Below are 15,211 nucleotides of genomic sequence, written 5' to 3' on the forward strand. Positions count from 1 at the left end.
AGAGGAGCAAGTCATTCGGGAGGCTCAGATTAGAAGGCACAACCCAGCAGCTGTGTGTAATATCTATGAGGGTAGATTGCCTGTACGACAAATTTTGAGATTATACTGTTTCATCAATGAGGCATTGTGCCATCTAATACCTTCCACCTTAGCTGAAAGTACATAACAGACTGCTGTTATGTGGCCCAGATTAATTACTGCACACTTCACTCAAGCTATCTCACAGCCTTTCCATTAATGTAAGACTTCCCCTGGATAAGATTGAAGTCTCTTTTAAAACAGAGAGAGAAATAAGGAGAGAGGGAGGGTGAGGGTGGGAGTGGGGGAGAGAGGGGAGAGTGAGGGTGGGAGGGAGAGAGAGGGGAGAGTGAGTGAGGGGAGAGTGAGGGTGGGAGGGAGAGGGGGAGAGTGAGTGAGGGGAGAGTGAGGGTGGGAGGGAGAGAGGGGAGAGTGAGGGTGGGAGGGAGAGAGGGGGAGAGTGAGTGAGGGGAGAGTGAGGGTGGGAGGGAGAGAGAGGGAGAGTGAGTGAGGGGAGAGTGAGGGTGGGAGGGAGAGAGGGGGAGAGTGAGTGAGGGGGAGTGAGGGTGGGAGGGAGAGAGAGGAGAGAGTGAGTGAGGGGGAGTGAGGGTGGGAGGGAGAGAGAGGGGAGAGTGAGTGAGGGGAGAGTGAGGGTGGGAGGGAGGGAGAGGGGAGAGTGAGTGAGGGGAGAGTGAGGGTGGGAGGGAGGGAGAGGTGAGAGTGAGGGTGGGAGGGAGGGAGAGGGGAGAGTGAGTGAGGGGAGAGTGAGGGTGGGAGGGAGGGAGAGGGGAGAGTGAGGGTGGGAGGGAGAGAGGGGTAGAGTGAGGGGGAGAGTGAGAGGGGAGAGTGAGTGTAGGAGTGGGAGAGAGAGAGGGGGACAGTGAGTGAGAGTGGGAGAGGGGGAGAGTGAGGGTGGGAGTGAAGAAAGGGTGGAAGAGAGCTTGGGAGAGGGGAGGCAGTGTTGAGAGTGAAAGAGGATGTGAGAGGGAGGGGGAGAGAGAGATGAGAGAGAATGGGGGTAGACAGGAGGTTGAGGGAGAGGTAAGCTGAGACACATCATGATCCTGGTCCAGTCAGTGAATGAACCACTCGCAGACACACAGATCAGCAAGCCTTGGGTTCAGAGCTGACTTGCTGATTGCAGGCAACCTGAGCACTTAACATTGGCACTGAAGAAGAAAAATAATCTTCCCAAGTCCCTGGTGGCAGTCACAAACACCAGGACTGGCGCAGGCTTCCCTCAAGAAAACATCTTCTTTACTTGGAAATAAATCATTGTTCCTTCATCATCTTTGGGTCCAAATCCTGGAACTCTCTCCCTAACAGCACTGTGTGAGTATCTTCTGCAGAAGGACTACAGCAGTTAAACAAGGTGGTTAACCACCCCACTATGTAATTGACTAAAATAGAACGAATAGCCTTAGATGCAAACTATAAGCACAAAGGCATTGAGGGATCACAGATTGTCCTTATGTAGTCCATAGAAGCCTTCAGTATTTCAGGGCGCTCTGTTAAATCTCCCTGCCCTGAGGAGAAGAGTGCCAGCTTCTGCAGTCTCTTCATGTAACTGAAGGCCTTTATCCCTGGTGCTGTCCTCCACTGGATTTTCTCTGAGATCTTGACAACTTTCCAGAAGAGTGGTGGTCAGGCATGGCTACAACACTGCACCAATGCCTGGTTGGTGTTTTATAAACTTCCTTGCTCTTTCACTCAATGCCTTTACTCCAAAATCAAGAACCTTGTGTGCTTGTTTAATTGGCACTTGTCCTGCATTTTAAAGGCTTGAATGCAAATACCCCCAGGATTCTGTTCCTGTTACCACATTAAGATTGTATGATTTGATTTATCTTGCCATCCTTCATTCTGTCTATGAAAGCAAATCACTTCACTTTACATTAAGTTTCATCTGGTGTGCCTGTTTCATCAGTCTGCCTGCCTCTATGTTGCTATTGTCCTCACTTGTTTGTTCCATTTCTGAGTTTGGTGCCATTTGAAATGATTCCCTGTAGACCCAAGAGCAGGAGCGTAACATTTCCAGCCCTCCACTCCTCCAGCACCACTCCCTTAAAGAAGATCGGAAGTTTCGGGCCTGAACCTCTGCAGTTTCCACCTTTACTTCTTAGAGAAATTATGGACCAGTTAACTTTTCTACCTTGAGCACCGCCAACCAATTAAATACTTCCTAGTTATCTGTATTTATCCTATCAAGATTCTCCACTGCCTCCTCCAGTAGGAAGCCTTTCATGAAGACAAATGGAAGGTGTTCATTTAGACAGTTGGCTTCACCCTCAGCCCCACCATCCATTGACTATCTTTTCACTTTTTATAAATGTATAGAAGGTTTCTGGGTTCCCTTTTATGTTAATTAGTAATCCATCCCCATACACTTTCCTCGGCCCTCTTTTTCAATCCACATCTGCTTTTTGCATTTAACTTGGCTCTTTTTTAATGATTCATTTTGTTCTTCATGTCAACAATGATTCAGGTGGTGCCAACTTTGGCTACTCACTGTCTCCTCTTTGAAGGTCTCCCTTCATTGTTTCATGTTTCACCTTCTAACCTTTGATTCCAGTAGACTTGGTCACAGGGTCGGGGAGTCGTACAGCACGGAAACAGGCCCTTCGGCCCACAGAGTCTGTACCAACCATCAACCACCCACTTCCACTAATCCTACACTCATCCCATTTTGTTCTCCCACATTCCCATCAACTCTCCAAGATTCTACTGCTCACCTCCACACTAACAGCAATTTGCAGTGCCCAATTAACCAATTAACCAGTGCCCTCACGTCTTTGGAATGTGGGAGGAAACCGGAGCACCAAGGTGGGGGAGGGGGGACCCCGCATGGTCACAGAGGGAATGTACAAATTTCCCACAAACTGTACCAGACATCAAGATTGATCCCAGGTCGCTGGAGCCGGGAGGGAGCAGCTCTACCAGCTGCGCCACTCTGCCATCTCGGTCTTCACATCTCATAAAAACTAGCCCTCAACTCGTTGAGTATTTTGCATTTCATTGCTTGTTGAGCTTGTCCTAACCCCTTCAGACCTAATTATAATGTGGTCACTGTCTCCGAATTGCGCCCTGCTGAGACATCCCTTCCCCAGTTCATCCACAAAATCACATCCAGCATCCAAAATCACACCCATCCTTCCTCTTTAAACTGGAAACATGCAAAGTAAGTTCTCTGATAAGGGGGAAAACTGTACTGTGTGCATCAAGGTGAGGTTCTTGCAGAGGTGAGATCTAAGTACACAGGCAATATAGGGTAGGATAATTATTCATCTCAGGTAGAACTCGAACCCTAGGATGCTCACTGCATGAATGGATGAGTGTCTTGTGGTTCTGACAACCCAGGACAAGGAACAGAAATATATTGCTTCATAACTAATATTTCTCTGAGAACCAGCTAGCTTATCCATCACAGCTGGAGATTTGAGTTTAATTCTGTTTCAGATAAATGTCAAAAAAAAATCTCATTTTTATTAACTGTTGGTTGACTGCAGAGAGGCATCAGCTTCGCTCAGTGAGCCGAATGCTCTGCTTGTGAGTGATGAGCCTTTCTGTGGACAGTGTGCCTCCGATAGTGAGCAATGTGCCTATGATTGTGAGTGTGAACAGCCATGCCTCTGGTTGTGAATGGTGAGTCCTTGATTGTGAGCAATGTGACTGTGTGTGAGCAGCGTGCCCCTGATAGTGAGCCGTGTGCCTCTAAGTAATGCTTGTGCATGGCTTCTTTTCACACTGAGAGCTTCAAAGTACCAATTCTTCTGTATTACTCATCATCTAATAGTGTGCAACATGTTAACTAGTCATTGTTCAATGGCAGGGATATCCTAATGGTTCAGAGTGGCTGTGTTGCCAAACTCCACCTAGCTGCTTCACACATGACCATGACCTATGCATTGGTTGGGGGAAGTTGTCAGTGGCAGTCTGACAACAACAGTTGTCCAAGACGGATAATACTGATCAATATTTTTTGGCCTCTTCTGCCTTATTCTTCTGAAGAATTGGATCCTGTTGGAGTGGGTGTAGCTCCACTGGTGATGTTTGGCTTCTGGAACCTTTCCAAATCCATTTATTTTCCATGCATGTTGGCAGGCTGTGTATTCATGGCTGCATCTAAGATCATGCTCATACACATAGGTCTAGCATTGGTTTCCCTGCCCTCATCAGCGTAAGAACATGGCTGCTTTCCACTCCCTACCTCGGGTACTGACTAGCTTGAGCAGACTCAGTGCAGAACCAGGAAAACTGCTCTGGGGTCTGGGTGGAGTGGCAGAAGTAAACCTTATTCATAAAAAATATATACAAGAAATACAAAACAGTATATTCTTGACATTCATAATGTCATCCAGTCTATACATTCATAGTGTTGTCAAATCAATACATTGGTAGTGTCACCAAGTTGATGCATTCTATATATGAAGCACTAGTGGCACTCCTGTGACCTCTTTTAATAACATACCCTTCAAATATGGGGGTCCTGTTGTACAAGACTCAACCCCTCAGTGTCCAGTTGCAGCAGGATATTAGATTGCATCCTTCCCCACAAAGCCCTTGCGTTGGCTGCACCAGACTTAAAACTTACCCTCAGCAGATGCTCCTGCAGCCTGGAATGTGCCAGGCAGCGGCATTCCCTACAGACATCTCATTGTACTGCAGACTAACAAGTTTCGGGCAGACCAAGTTGGTGATCTTGATGTTTGTCTGGTATAGAGCCCATGGATCAAAGAGTTTTCTGTTATGCACTTGATACAATGTGCTATCATAAACTGAGCCACAAGGGGAGCCACTAAATAAAATATTTAACATCTCAACCCATACTTAAAGTGATGGTAAATTTCCCTGCCAATATCTATCTTCACTGAGAAGTGGCTCACAAGTTATGGTCTGTATTTTCCACATTATGAGCCTTTATTGTTGGAGGGAAGTGTGATGCAAGTTGGCAGAACACCACTGACTTGCAGATATTGGGTATAAGGCCCATCTTCTTGTACACTTCATTGAATGAATTGACAATGATTTGGAGCTCAGCTTCCTATCGGATGCATATACAAGCATCATTTGTAGCTCAGCTGCTGTGGTTCAGGTGACCTTTGTTCTGGAATGTAGTTGCCATGTGTTTCCCATTAGTTCTGAACTAGCTCCACTCCCGCAGGACATTTGTTGGAAGTGAGGCACAGCAAAGCGGTGAGAAAAATTGAGGGAAGTGTGAGGACAATGACACAGTCATGATTGACACTGGTCTTCAGTGACATTGGTTCTGCTGTAGACCAGTTGGTTAGGATCACAGCTTGCATGCCACCATGAAGCAAATGTAAAATGGAGATGAATTTCAGAGGGCAGCCGAATGCATTGATTGAGCTTCACAGTCCCTCCTGGCTGATGGAATCAAAGTCTTTAGTGAGGTTGAGAAAAATCTTGCGTTTATGCTGCTCCCTGCACTCCTCTCGGAGCTGTTTCACAATGAAGATCAAGTCCATTGTGTCTCTTGATGGACACTGGGAGGAGGCAATTGAGGAGGACCCCAGCTGTGAAGTGCCCTATGGCAGACAGTCTCTGCAGTTACCACATGTGGATGTCTCCTTTCATGAAGATGGTCATGATTCTGAGTTTCCCAGTATGTGCTTTGCTTGCCGGGTGTGATGATGAGTTATGGATCTCCCAGCCTGTAGTGTTTCTCTAGATGCTTGCAGTCATTTCAATGCAGACCTAGAATAAGGAATAAGATATTTTCACTGCCACTTTCATTTTCAGTAATAATTTAAAATTGCACTTTTATTAAACGTAAAACTCTTATCCTCACCAGTGTTAACTTAAAAACTCTCACATACACCAGCGTTACATTTAAAACCCATCTTCACTAGAACTAAAATTAATGTTCACTCTGTTGACATTTTATACTAACTTTACATCTCAGAGGTTTAGTGTTGTGGAGTCATACAGCATGGAAATAGGCCATTCGCCCACCACACCGACCAATGGGCAACCACCTTATTAATCCCATCTTCCAGCACTTGGCCTGCAGCCTTCTATGCTTAGGTGAAATAAGTGCTCGCCTGGACACTTCTTAAATGCTGTCAGTGACTCTGCTTCCACCAGTCTCTCCAACAGTGCATTCCAGGTACTCACCACTCTCTGGGTGAAGAAGGTCCCTCTCAGGTCCCTTCTAAATCTCTTACCCCTTACCCTAAATCTAATAACCATGCACACATCCTGAATAAAAGGATTCTTACCTTCAAAATTCCACAACTGTTATGCCCATTTGCCTGATTTAGTCCCTACCTTGAAAATCAGCCATACTCTGGGTACGGAAGGGGAGTTTTCATGAATTGCCTCGATTGAGAGCAATTCAGGATGCTTCACCACAATACTCAGATGTGCAGACACCCATGGTCACCCAGGGTTAACCACTTGATCAGCAGTGAATTGAAGGTTTGACTCACTAATTGCAGTAATAATATTCAGCTCATCTCAAGGCTTAAAGTACAATGGTGTTTAATGGACTTCATGCTTCACAACTGAGATTGGTCCACTTGTACTGCTGGAGGAGATTACAGAGAGGTGGAGGGGCAGAGCTCTGTGGGGATGATCATGCAACATTCAATTCCATTGACAACTCCTCAAAAAAATGAAGCAGTCCATGCCTGTGTGTAGCAAGACTTAACACAACATTCAGGCATGGGCTGATTATGGCAAGTAATATCTGTGCCATGAGAGTGCCAGGGAAAGCCATCTTTAATAGAAGAGAATCTAGCCACCGGTCCTTGACCTTCAATGGCACTACCATTGCCAGGACCCCCACTTTTAGCACCCTAGGGGTCGCCATTGACCAAGAACGCAAATGGATCAGCCATTAACTACTGCGAGTACAAGAGCAGGCCATGTGGGAGGATGTTGAGTGCCTCCTCCCCTGACACCTCAGAACCTTTCCACCATCTGAAAGGAAGATTAGGAGTTTGGTGGGATACGCAACACTTGCCTGACAGTTCCAACAACATTCAAATAGCTCATTGCCTTCGAGGACAAGGGAACACATGTGATCAGTATTTCATCCACCACCCTAAATGTTTATTCCCTCCACCACTGGTGCAGTGGGGTTGCAGTGTGTACCATCTGGAAAATGCTCCGCAGTTATTCACCAGGCTCTCTCCAACAGCACCTCCCAAACAGACTGAGGTCAAGGACATGGGCAGCAGGTGCAGGAGAACACACCATCTGCTGGCTTCCCTCCAAGTCACACACCATCCTGACCTGGGAATGTATCCCCATTCCTTCATCGTCATTGGGTCTAGGTACTGGAACTCCTTACCCAAAGGCACTGTGGAAGTACATTCACCAGAGGAGCTACAGCGGTTCAAGAAGGTGGGTCAGGACCACTTTCTTAGGCACAGTTAGGAATGGGCAACAAATGCTGATCTTGTGAGAAATGCCCACATCCTGTAAATTAAATAGAAGTTTGAAAGCAGGGATGCAAATTTTTAAAATAAAGGTATGCTTAATTGGTAGCCAGTGTTGGCCAACAAGTACAAGGATAAACAGGGCTGGATGCGACCTCAGGTTTATGAAGGGTAGAACAAAAGAAGGTGACCATGATCCACTGAAGCAGTCAGGTCTTGAGGTAGTAAAGGCACGAATGAGGGTTTCAACAACACATAAATTGAGGTAGAGGCAGATTCATGCATGGTTACAAAGATGGAAATAGGTAGTCTTGGTAATGGGATGGATTTATGACTGGATGCTCCTCTCAGTAGCATGCAACTGGCTTATTTCCAGACAGTTGACAGGAAGAGGGATGTGATCAGGAGTTTGTCCAAAGGCAATATCTTTGGAATTCCCAATATTTCTTGTAAGAAGATTTCAACTCATCTTGTTCTGGATGTCAGACAAGCAGTCTCACAATTTAGAGAGAGTGGTTCGGGGGTTGGTGCTGTGGCAGGGTTATGAGTCAGAGCTGGCTATTGCCATCGTACAAATGAAAACTCAGACTATATTTTCAGATGCTTCTTCCAAGGAGCTGCATGTAGATGAGAAATAGGAGGGGGCTGGGGGTAAAGAGAGATCCTTATGGCACATTAGAGGTAACAGTGCAGATGGAAAGGTGGAGGTCACGACTACAACTGGGTAGGTAAGATTGGAAGCAGGTGAGACTGGTCTCATTCAGCAGGGTGACAATGGAAAGGTGTTGGTGGACAATGGCATGGCCAACCATATCAAAGGCCGCGACGAGACTGAGAAAGTTGCAGAGGGAAGGTTTACCTTTGACAAAGTCACATAGCAGGACAAAGGCTTTGGCAGAGCTGTTACTGTGTTGTGGTTGGAGCAGAAACCAGATCAGATGGATTCAAACACAGAGATCAGGAGAGGTGGGCACGGATTTGGGATGTGATAGTTCGTTCAGGGATCTTAGAAAGAAAGGCAGGATGGGAAAGACATTTGCACAGACTGGAAGATCGTGATCGAGGAGGGAAATGCTGAGGAGAAGAGCTACAGAGTACCTGTGGAGAGAAAACTGTAAACACCATCAACGCCAGAAGTGAGAAGACTGCATTTTATGGTAAATTCACTCAACCCACTTACACCAGAAAACCCAGATCAAAAAGATCGGAAATCGTAGTTAGTCCATGATCCTGGTCGCATGCTCCCTCTCAGCATGGGTCCCCATTGGCCGCACACCATCACTGTAATCTGATCCCTGTAAACTCTCAATACTAATTAACATCTGATTACCAGGAACTCGGAAATGTGGTGATTGAAATCCAAATGTAACGTGGCCAAAAGATTATAACACAGGCATTTCCTCTACATGGGAATAAATTTTCTATCAGCAATAGATTTAAAAGTGATTGATGTAAAAACAGTGGCTACTTTGATGGATAGGATCTATTCTGTGTGGTAACAGCAAAGATTCAAGAATGATCATTTGAAGCTATGTTGGCTGGGATAAGATTTCAAATAAAAAATTTAATTAAAACATGCATAATATATATTTAGGAGACTAGTAACTGCTACTTCAAACTTTCAGTCAAGGTGTATGATGTGACCAATGCTACTGGTGTGTGATAACAACGCAGATCATTCCTCTGCAGCCCTGGGAGTGAGGAGATGGGGCATCGGTACACAGCTAGCAAATACTCGCAGGTCCAGGCTACGCTGAAAGCACCTCCCAAACTGTGGATCGCTGCTATCCATAGGACAAAGGCATCAGGTGCTTGGAGGCACCATCACCAGAAAATCACAAGCCACACTAATTTGGAAATATATCATTGGTCCTTTGACTTTGCTGGGCCTAAATCTTAGAACTCCCTGCACTGTGAGAGTACGTTCACCAGAAGGACTGCTTCATTTCAAGGAGGCAGCTCACTGCCATCTTTCAAGGGCAGTCAGGGGATGGGCAAGAAAGGATGTCCTTGCCAGGAACACCCAGATCTTGAAAGTATAAAATTAACCCTACCCTTACTCTGTCTGCCTCACTATCACTCCCTATCATGTCTTCACCCTACAAATGAGGGCATGACCATGCTGAAAAGAATACATTGCAGGAAATATCCATGGAGCCAGATGCACCTTCCAACACTGCACAAGGCCATAAAATGGAACAGGAAAATTAAAGCAGATGCTGGAAGTAAGAGGGCGATGCTGGAGACCATCAGCTGGTCCCAAGGCATTTGTGCAGGAAAAGGTAGGGTTAGCATTTTCTGAGTTACTCGTAGATTTGACGAGAAGTCATGGGCTCAGATCTTAGCCTTCTCTCTCACACGCAGTGCGGTTTGTGAATGCGGAGAGGCTTTGGCGAGTTATAGACAGGTTAAGTGGATGGGCAAGGATCTGGCAGAAGGAATGTGGAAGAATGTGAGGTCACATGGGAGAAAGGAAAAAAAAGTGGAGTGTTTATTAAATGGTGAGAGACTGAAAGGTGTTGGTGTTAAGGGACTTAGCTGTTCCTTGTACACACATCGCTGAAGGCTGGCCAACAGGTACAGCGAACAGTTAGGAAAGCTTGACTGCAAGAGTAGAGAGGTCCTGCTGCAGCCAAGTGGGGCAGATGAGACCGCACATCAAATTTTGTGTGCAAGCAGGGTCTCCCTGCCTAATGAAGGATAATTTGTGACTGGGGGAGTGCAGTGAGAGCTCACCAGACTGATTCCTGGAGTGGCAGGTTCATTACATGAGGAGAGATTGAGTAGTCTGGGCCTGAGCTCTCTGGAGTTGGAACAAACGAGGGATGATCTCATGGAAACATATTCTGGCTTCTGCTTCCTATATCCTTTTGATCTGACGAGTGTTTCCATTGTTTCCTGTTGTTCTAGTTCTGAGCATGTGTTGAACATGTTGCCTCCCTCTCGTTGTGCTCAATTGCTCCCGCTGTATAGAGCAGGTGTAGAATTCTCGGTCCCTGTCCGGTCCACACGGGAAGTGTTACTTCACTCACACGTGCATGTTTCAGCCCACACCACAACATGCAATTGTGCACCTTCAGTTCCTCACATGCAGTCAGTTGTGGCCAGGCCTTCCCTCCCAGATCCACCTTGGTCACCTGTCTTCTTGTGTGACTGGGTTTCAACCTTGGTTTTGAACCGGTGAAGCATCATCAGACGTTTTACTACATCTGAGTTGGTTTGAGATGCTATTGGATCAGGCACGGACCCATGGCCTCCATGTAGCTGGAAACGATCCCGTCGTTCAGCTCTGAATATTCCTCCCTGGTGTCCTGGCCAACGGTTATCCCTCAGCCAAGCACATATATCCACTTATTATTACTTTGAGCAAGCTGTGCCCAACATGGCTGTTGTGGTTCTCCAGTAACAACATTACAAAAGTATTTCATTGGCATTTGAGCTAATGAAAGCTGTTCTACCTTGTCCTTTCCTTGAACCCACACCTAAAAATTACATTGTTATCACTTCTTGATATTAATCTGTACAACTTCAATGCTTTATTTTCCTCCTCCTGATTTCTCCTGTCACGCAATTATTGTTGCAGTCCACCTCCACTGACAACAGCCCTCCTACACCACTCCTCAAACTGCACTAATCCACTCACCATACTGCCCTGCACCTCGCCAGATGTCTCCGGTACAATTTCCCAGCCTCTAATACACTGCTCCATTACACAAGAACACAATAAGATAGGAGCAGGAGTAGGCCACTCGGTATGACCATCACTAATCTGCTCCAGGCCTTAACAACTCCTCTGTGCCACTTCCCCATAGCCCTCAATTCCTAGATCTTTCAAAAATGCATCTTCCTCCTCCTGAAAAACTTCTTTTAACTTCCATACCCTTCAGGGTACAGAACTCAAGAGATTCTTCACCCTCTGGGAGAAGAAGTTGTGACACACCCTAGTTTTAACTGACCACCCCCTTATCTTGTAACATGTCCCTTTGAGGTTCACTCACATCTCAACATCTACCCTATCATGCCTCCTTAGGATCTTATATGTTTCAATAAAATTTCTCCTCATCCTTCTAAACCCCAGAGAATACAGTTCCAACTTCTCTAGCCATTCCTGATAGCACAACCATCTCATCCCAGGAATTAGCCTGGTGAATCTCTTTTGGACTGCTTCCAATGCCAATATATCCTTTCTTAAAGTCGACCAAAACTGAGCACGGTACTCTAGGTGTGGCCTCACCACTACCCTGTACAGTTATAATAGTACTTCCCAATTTCTAAACTCCAAGCCCTTTGTAATAAAGGACAATATGCCATTTATCTTCATAACTACTTGCTGTACCTGCCTGCAAACTTTTTGTGATTCATGCACAAGAACATCTAGATCCCTCTGTACTTCACTCATTTGCAATTTTTCTCCATTCAGATAATAGTTTGCCTTTAAATTCTCTTACCAAAGTGCTTGACCTCACATTTTCCTACATAAACTCTATTAGCCAAATTTTTGCCCACCTACTTAATCTATCTATATCTTGTTGCAAAGTCCAAACATCCTCATCATGTTATGCCTTTATTGGCAAATTTGGATATCTTACACTCTGTCCCCTTCTCCAGGTCATTAATATAAATAGTAAATAATTGAGAGCACTCCACTAGTTACATGCCTTCCAGTCTGAGAAAGACCCATTTATTCTGACTTTCTGTCTTCTATGTGATAGTCAGTCTTCAACCCATGCGACACACTTTCCCCAGTACCATGAGCTCATATCTTCCACACATCCCTTGTGGGATCGCAATATCTCTTCTAAACTCCTTCTATACTTGATTTTACCTCTCTGTCTATACTGTACTCTTCTTATTCTGCCTCTGCATCACCCCCAGTTACGGAGCTAATGCCGTTTCATTCTGCCTGCATTATACTCTATTTGTGTTACCTGCAGGAATTGTTGGCTAGCAGTCAGGAATGGGAGCTTTCCTCATTATGTCCACCATGACTCCCACCCAAGCCCCTTCAAACTCAAGGGATTTAGTGGACCACCACCATCATCTCAGCTAATTTCAGACAGTTCAGCAAAGGCTATCTATTGAATCTGAGTCGTGTGGACTCTTTGAATGTTGTAAATCAGAACATTGATAGTTTATCACATGCAGTTGGCTAGCTGATAGAGGAAGGATGGAGCACAAACATATGCACTTAGTTCATACGACTGAGAGAGGTGGTGTGGTGTGACAAGGGGCCTTGATCAGACCTGGTTTAGGGTCCTGCTCCTTAAAGTCTACTGCTGGACAAACTCAGCAGGTCAGGCAGCATCCCTCCATGGATGCAACCTGACCCGCTGATTTCCTTCAGCACTTTTTGTGTATTGCTCCAGACACATCCAGCACCTGCAGAATTTCTTGTGTCTCTCCTTGACCAACCCTTTGGTTTTCTGCCCCCTCTCCTAAAGTGGTTCAAGATTATATTTCCTCATGTGATGGACCTTGGGCCATTTCTGATATGCGTAAGGTGGCATTTAAATGGAAATTGTTATTGACCCAGTCAAGATGTTTAAAATGACAAAGGGATTCGATGCAGTAGAAATTTTCTGTTGTGAGGCAATCCAAAGCAAGTTGGAGCTGGACCATTCTGGTGTGAAAGAATAGTGGAAGCTTGGAACCACCTGTGGGGGCTGGGAGTTTGGGAATTCTCATGGGTTCATTAGGTAAACAGTGTCAACAGCTATGGATTAAAGATGAGTGAATGGGCCTGAAAGGCAGATCAACTGTAATCTATTGAATGACTGGACAAGCTCAAGGGACTGAGTGGCTGCTCCAATACCTGGTGTTCCGATAACAATATGAACGATACATCTCAGCTCTCTGAATTCGTCACAGGCTTTGTGAACTGAGAAAAAGTAGAAAATAAGGACAGCATTTTGCTATAAAATCATAATGAGATTTGAATAATGTTGTCCTGTGATTTTGCTGATGTTAATGTTTCTGTTCACTGCAGATTCCGACAGTTTGTCCAGCCCCACACACCTGAGCCTCAGTTTATCAGAGGGCGATGAGCATCTGGACAGGTTACAGCAGGTGGAGATTGCAAGGACCATGCCGATGTCTCAGTGGAAGGCGGGTACTGTACAGGCCTGGCTGGAGGTTGTCATGGCGATGCCAATGTACATCAAATCCTGCACGGAGAATGTCAAAAGTGGAAGGGTAAGAGGACAATCCCCTGCCTCAATTGCCTGCTTTCATGTAAGATATCTGAGCCTTTCAGGGGTCTCCACGAGAGTTCCACATGACATCACTGCAAGTCCAAGGACCTTTGGACACAAGTGCAGCAAACATATGGAGAAGCTGGAACAAATTTGGCAAACTCTGCAGACGGGCACAAAAATAAGTTTTAGATTAAGTTCCCATACCTGGTGGATAAAATATTGCATGATATGTATGAATTTCTTGGTGACGTGTCCAAGTGATGTTCACGGTGACCAATCTGCAAAATGCACAGCAGTTACTTGCCTTGACCACTCCAACAGCACTTCCAAAACCCATGACCTCTACCACCAAGAAGGAGCAGGGCAGCAGGTGAATGGGAACACCACTACCTACAGGTTGCTCTCCAAGTTGAGCACCATCCTGACTTGGGGAATATATTGCTGGTCCTTCATTGTGGTTGGGTCTAAACCCTGGAATTGCTGGCCCAACTGAGGGAGCATCTTCACCAGAAGTGGCTCACCACCACTTTCTCAATTATGAACAGGGACAGGCAATAAATGCTGACTATACCCGCATTGCCCTGATTCTGAAAATGAATTTTTAAAAAGCTTAGAGGGTTATTCCTGGAAATCCAATGAAAGTATTCAACAAATGGTTGAGGCTGCTGTACACCGGGGGATAGAAATTAGTCTTTGGTTGTCAGTGTTAAACATCAAAGTTCTCCCCTCCCAATATTTGATCCAATTCAATGTGCTAAGGTGAGAGGGGAGTACAATGGGTGGAGGGTCAGTGGGGCCTTAATTAGTGCAAGTGACTTAGGATAGATATCTACCCTTGGGCTCATTTAACTGCTGCATGCAGGGATGGGGTGGGAATGAGTGGTATTTTGGCAAGAATAGGCCGGGATCACCCAAAAGGCCTTCCATATCTGTATCTAAATAAGGACCATGAACATCTCTGAACCATTGCCACATTTTGCATTGAACAAGCAGTTTGTCTCCTCCCAGAGTATATAAATCAGTAGGCTTGTACTTAAAGAATCCTCCCAGCCCCCTCAAAAATTCCCATTATATCTGTGATGTTAAAGACTCTTTCCTCCACTCTCTCCCTGTTACATTTCCCAGTCTCTGGCCTGGTGATTGACAGGCCCGGTGAAGAGCCAATGGGAAGGAAGCCTTTGGTTTCTGTTGCCTCCAGCAGCCATCTTTCGTGTCCCAGGAGAGTTGAGGATTAATAACCCGTCGGCGCAGGAGGTGACATTAACTTGCGGCTGCCACTACTCTCAATACGAAGGAAGCTCTCTGTTGAGTCTGAACAATTTAAAGCTATGTTTGGTATTTTATTGCAGCTGTTCTGTTACCAAGGCGATTTAAATGTTCAGTATCCTATATCCTGCTCATTTAATCACTCAGCCAGTACTCATTAACACCACAGCAACACTTACTGTAAAATCTGCTTTCCTTCCACATACTTGCATATGTCACACCCTTGTTTACTCTAAGTATTTCAGCTAAACCCTATGAGTCACATTAGCTTATAAATTTTATCTCAGCATCAGCTTAAAAACGACACCTCTGCACTGAGATAGAAATATA

General features: G+C 45.5%; 1 protein-coding gene across 8 annotated transcripts in view; it reads left to right on the forward strand.

The window, feature by feature from the left end:
* LOC127583294 (kazrin-like) overlaps positions 1-15,211 on the forward strand; it is a 469,156-nt gene that overhangs the window by 411,685 nt on the left and 42,260 nt on the right. For all 8 annotated transcript variants that reach the window (XM_052039121.1, XM_052039120.1, XM_052039122.1 and 5 more), the window contains one exon: positions 13,408-13,613. In XM_052039121.1, the coding sequence (XP_051895081.1) occupies positions 13,408-13,613 (206 nt within the window). The remainder of the gene's footprint in view (positions 1-13,407; positions 13,614-15,211) is intronic.

Source organism: Pristis pectinata, chromosome 26 (genome assembly GCF_009764475.1).
Source record: "Pristis pectinata isolate sPriPec2 chromosome 26, sPriPec2.1.pri, whole genome shotgun sequence".
Lineage (NCBI taxonomy): Eukaryota > Metazoa > Chordata > Chondrichthyes > Rhinopristiformes > Pristidae > Pristis > Pristis pectinata.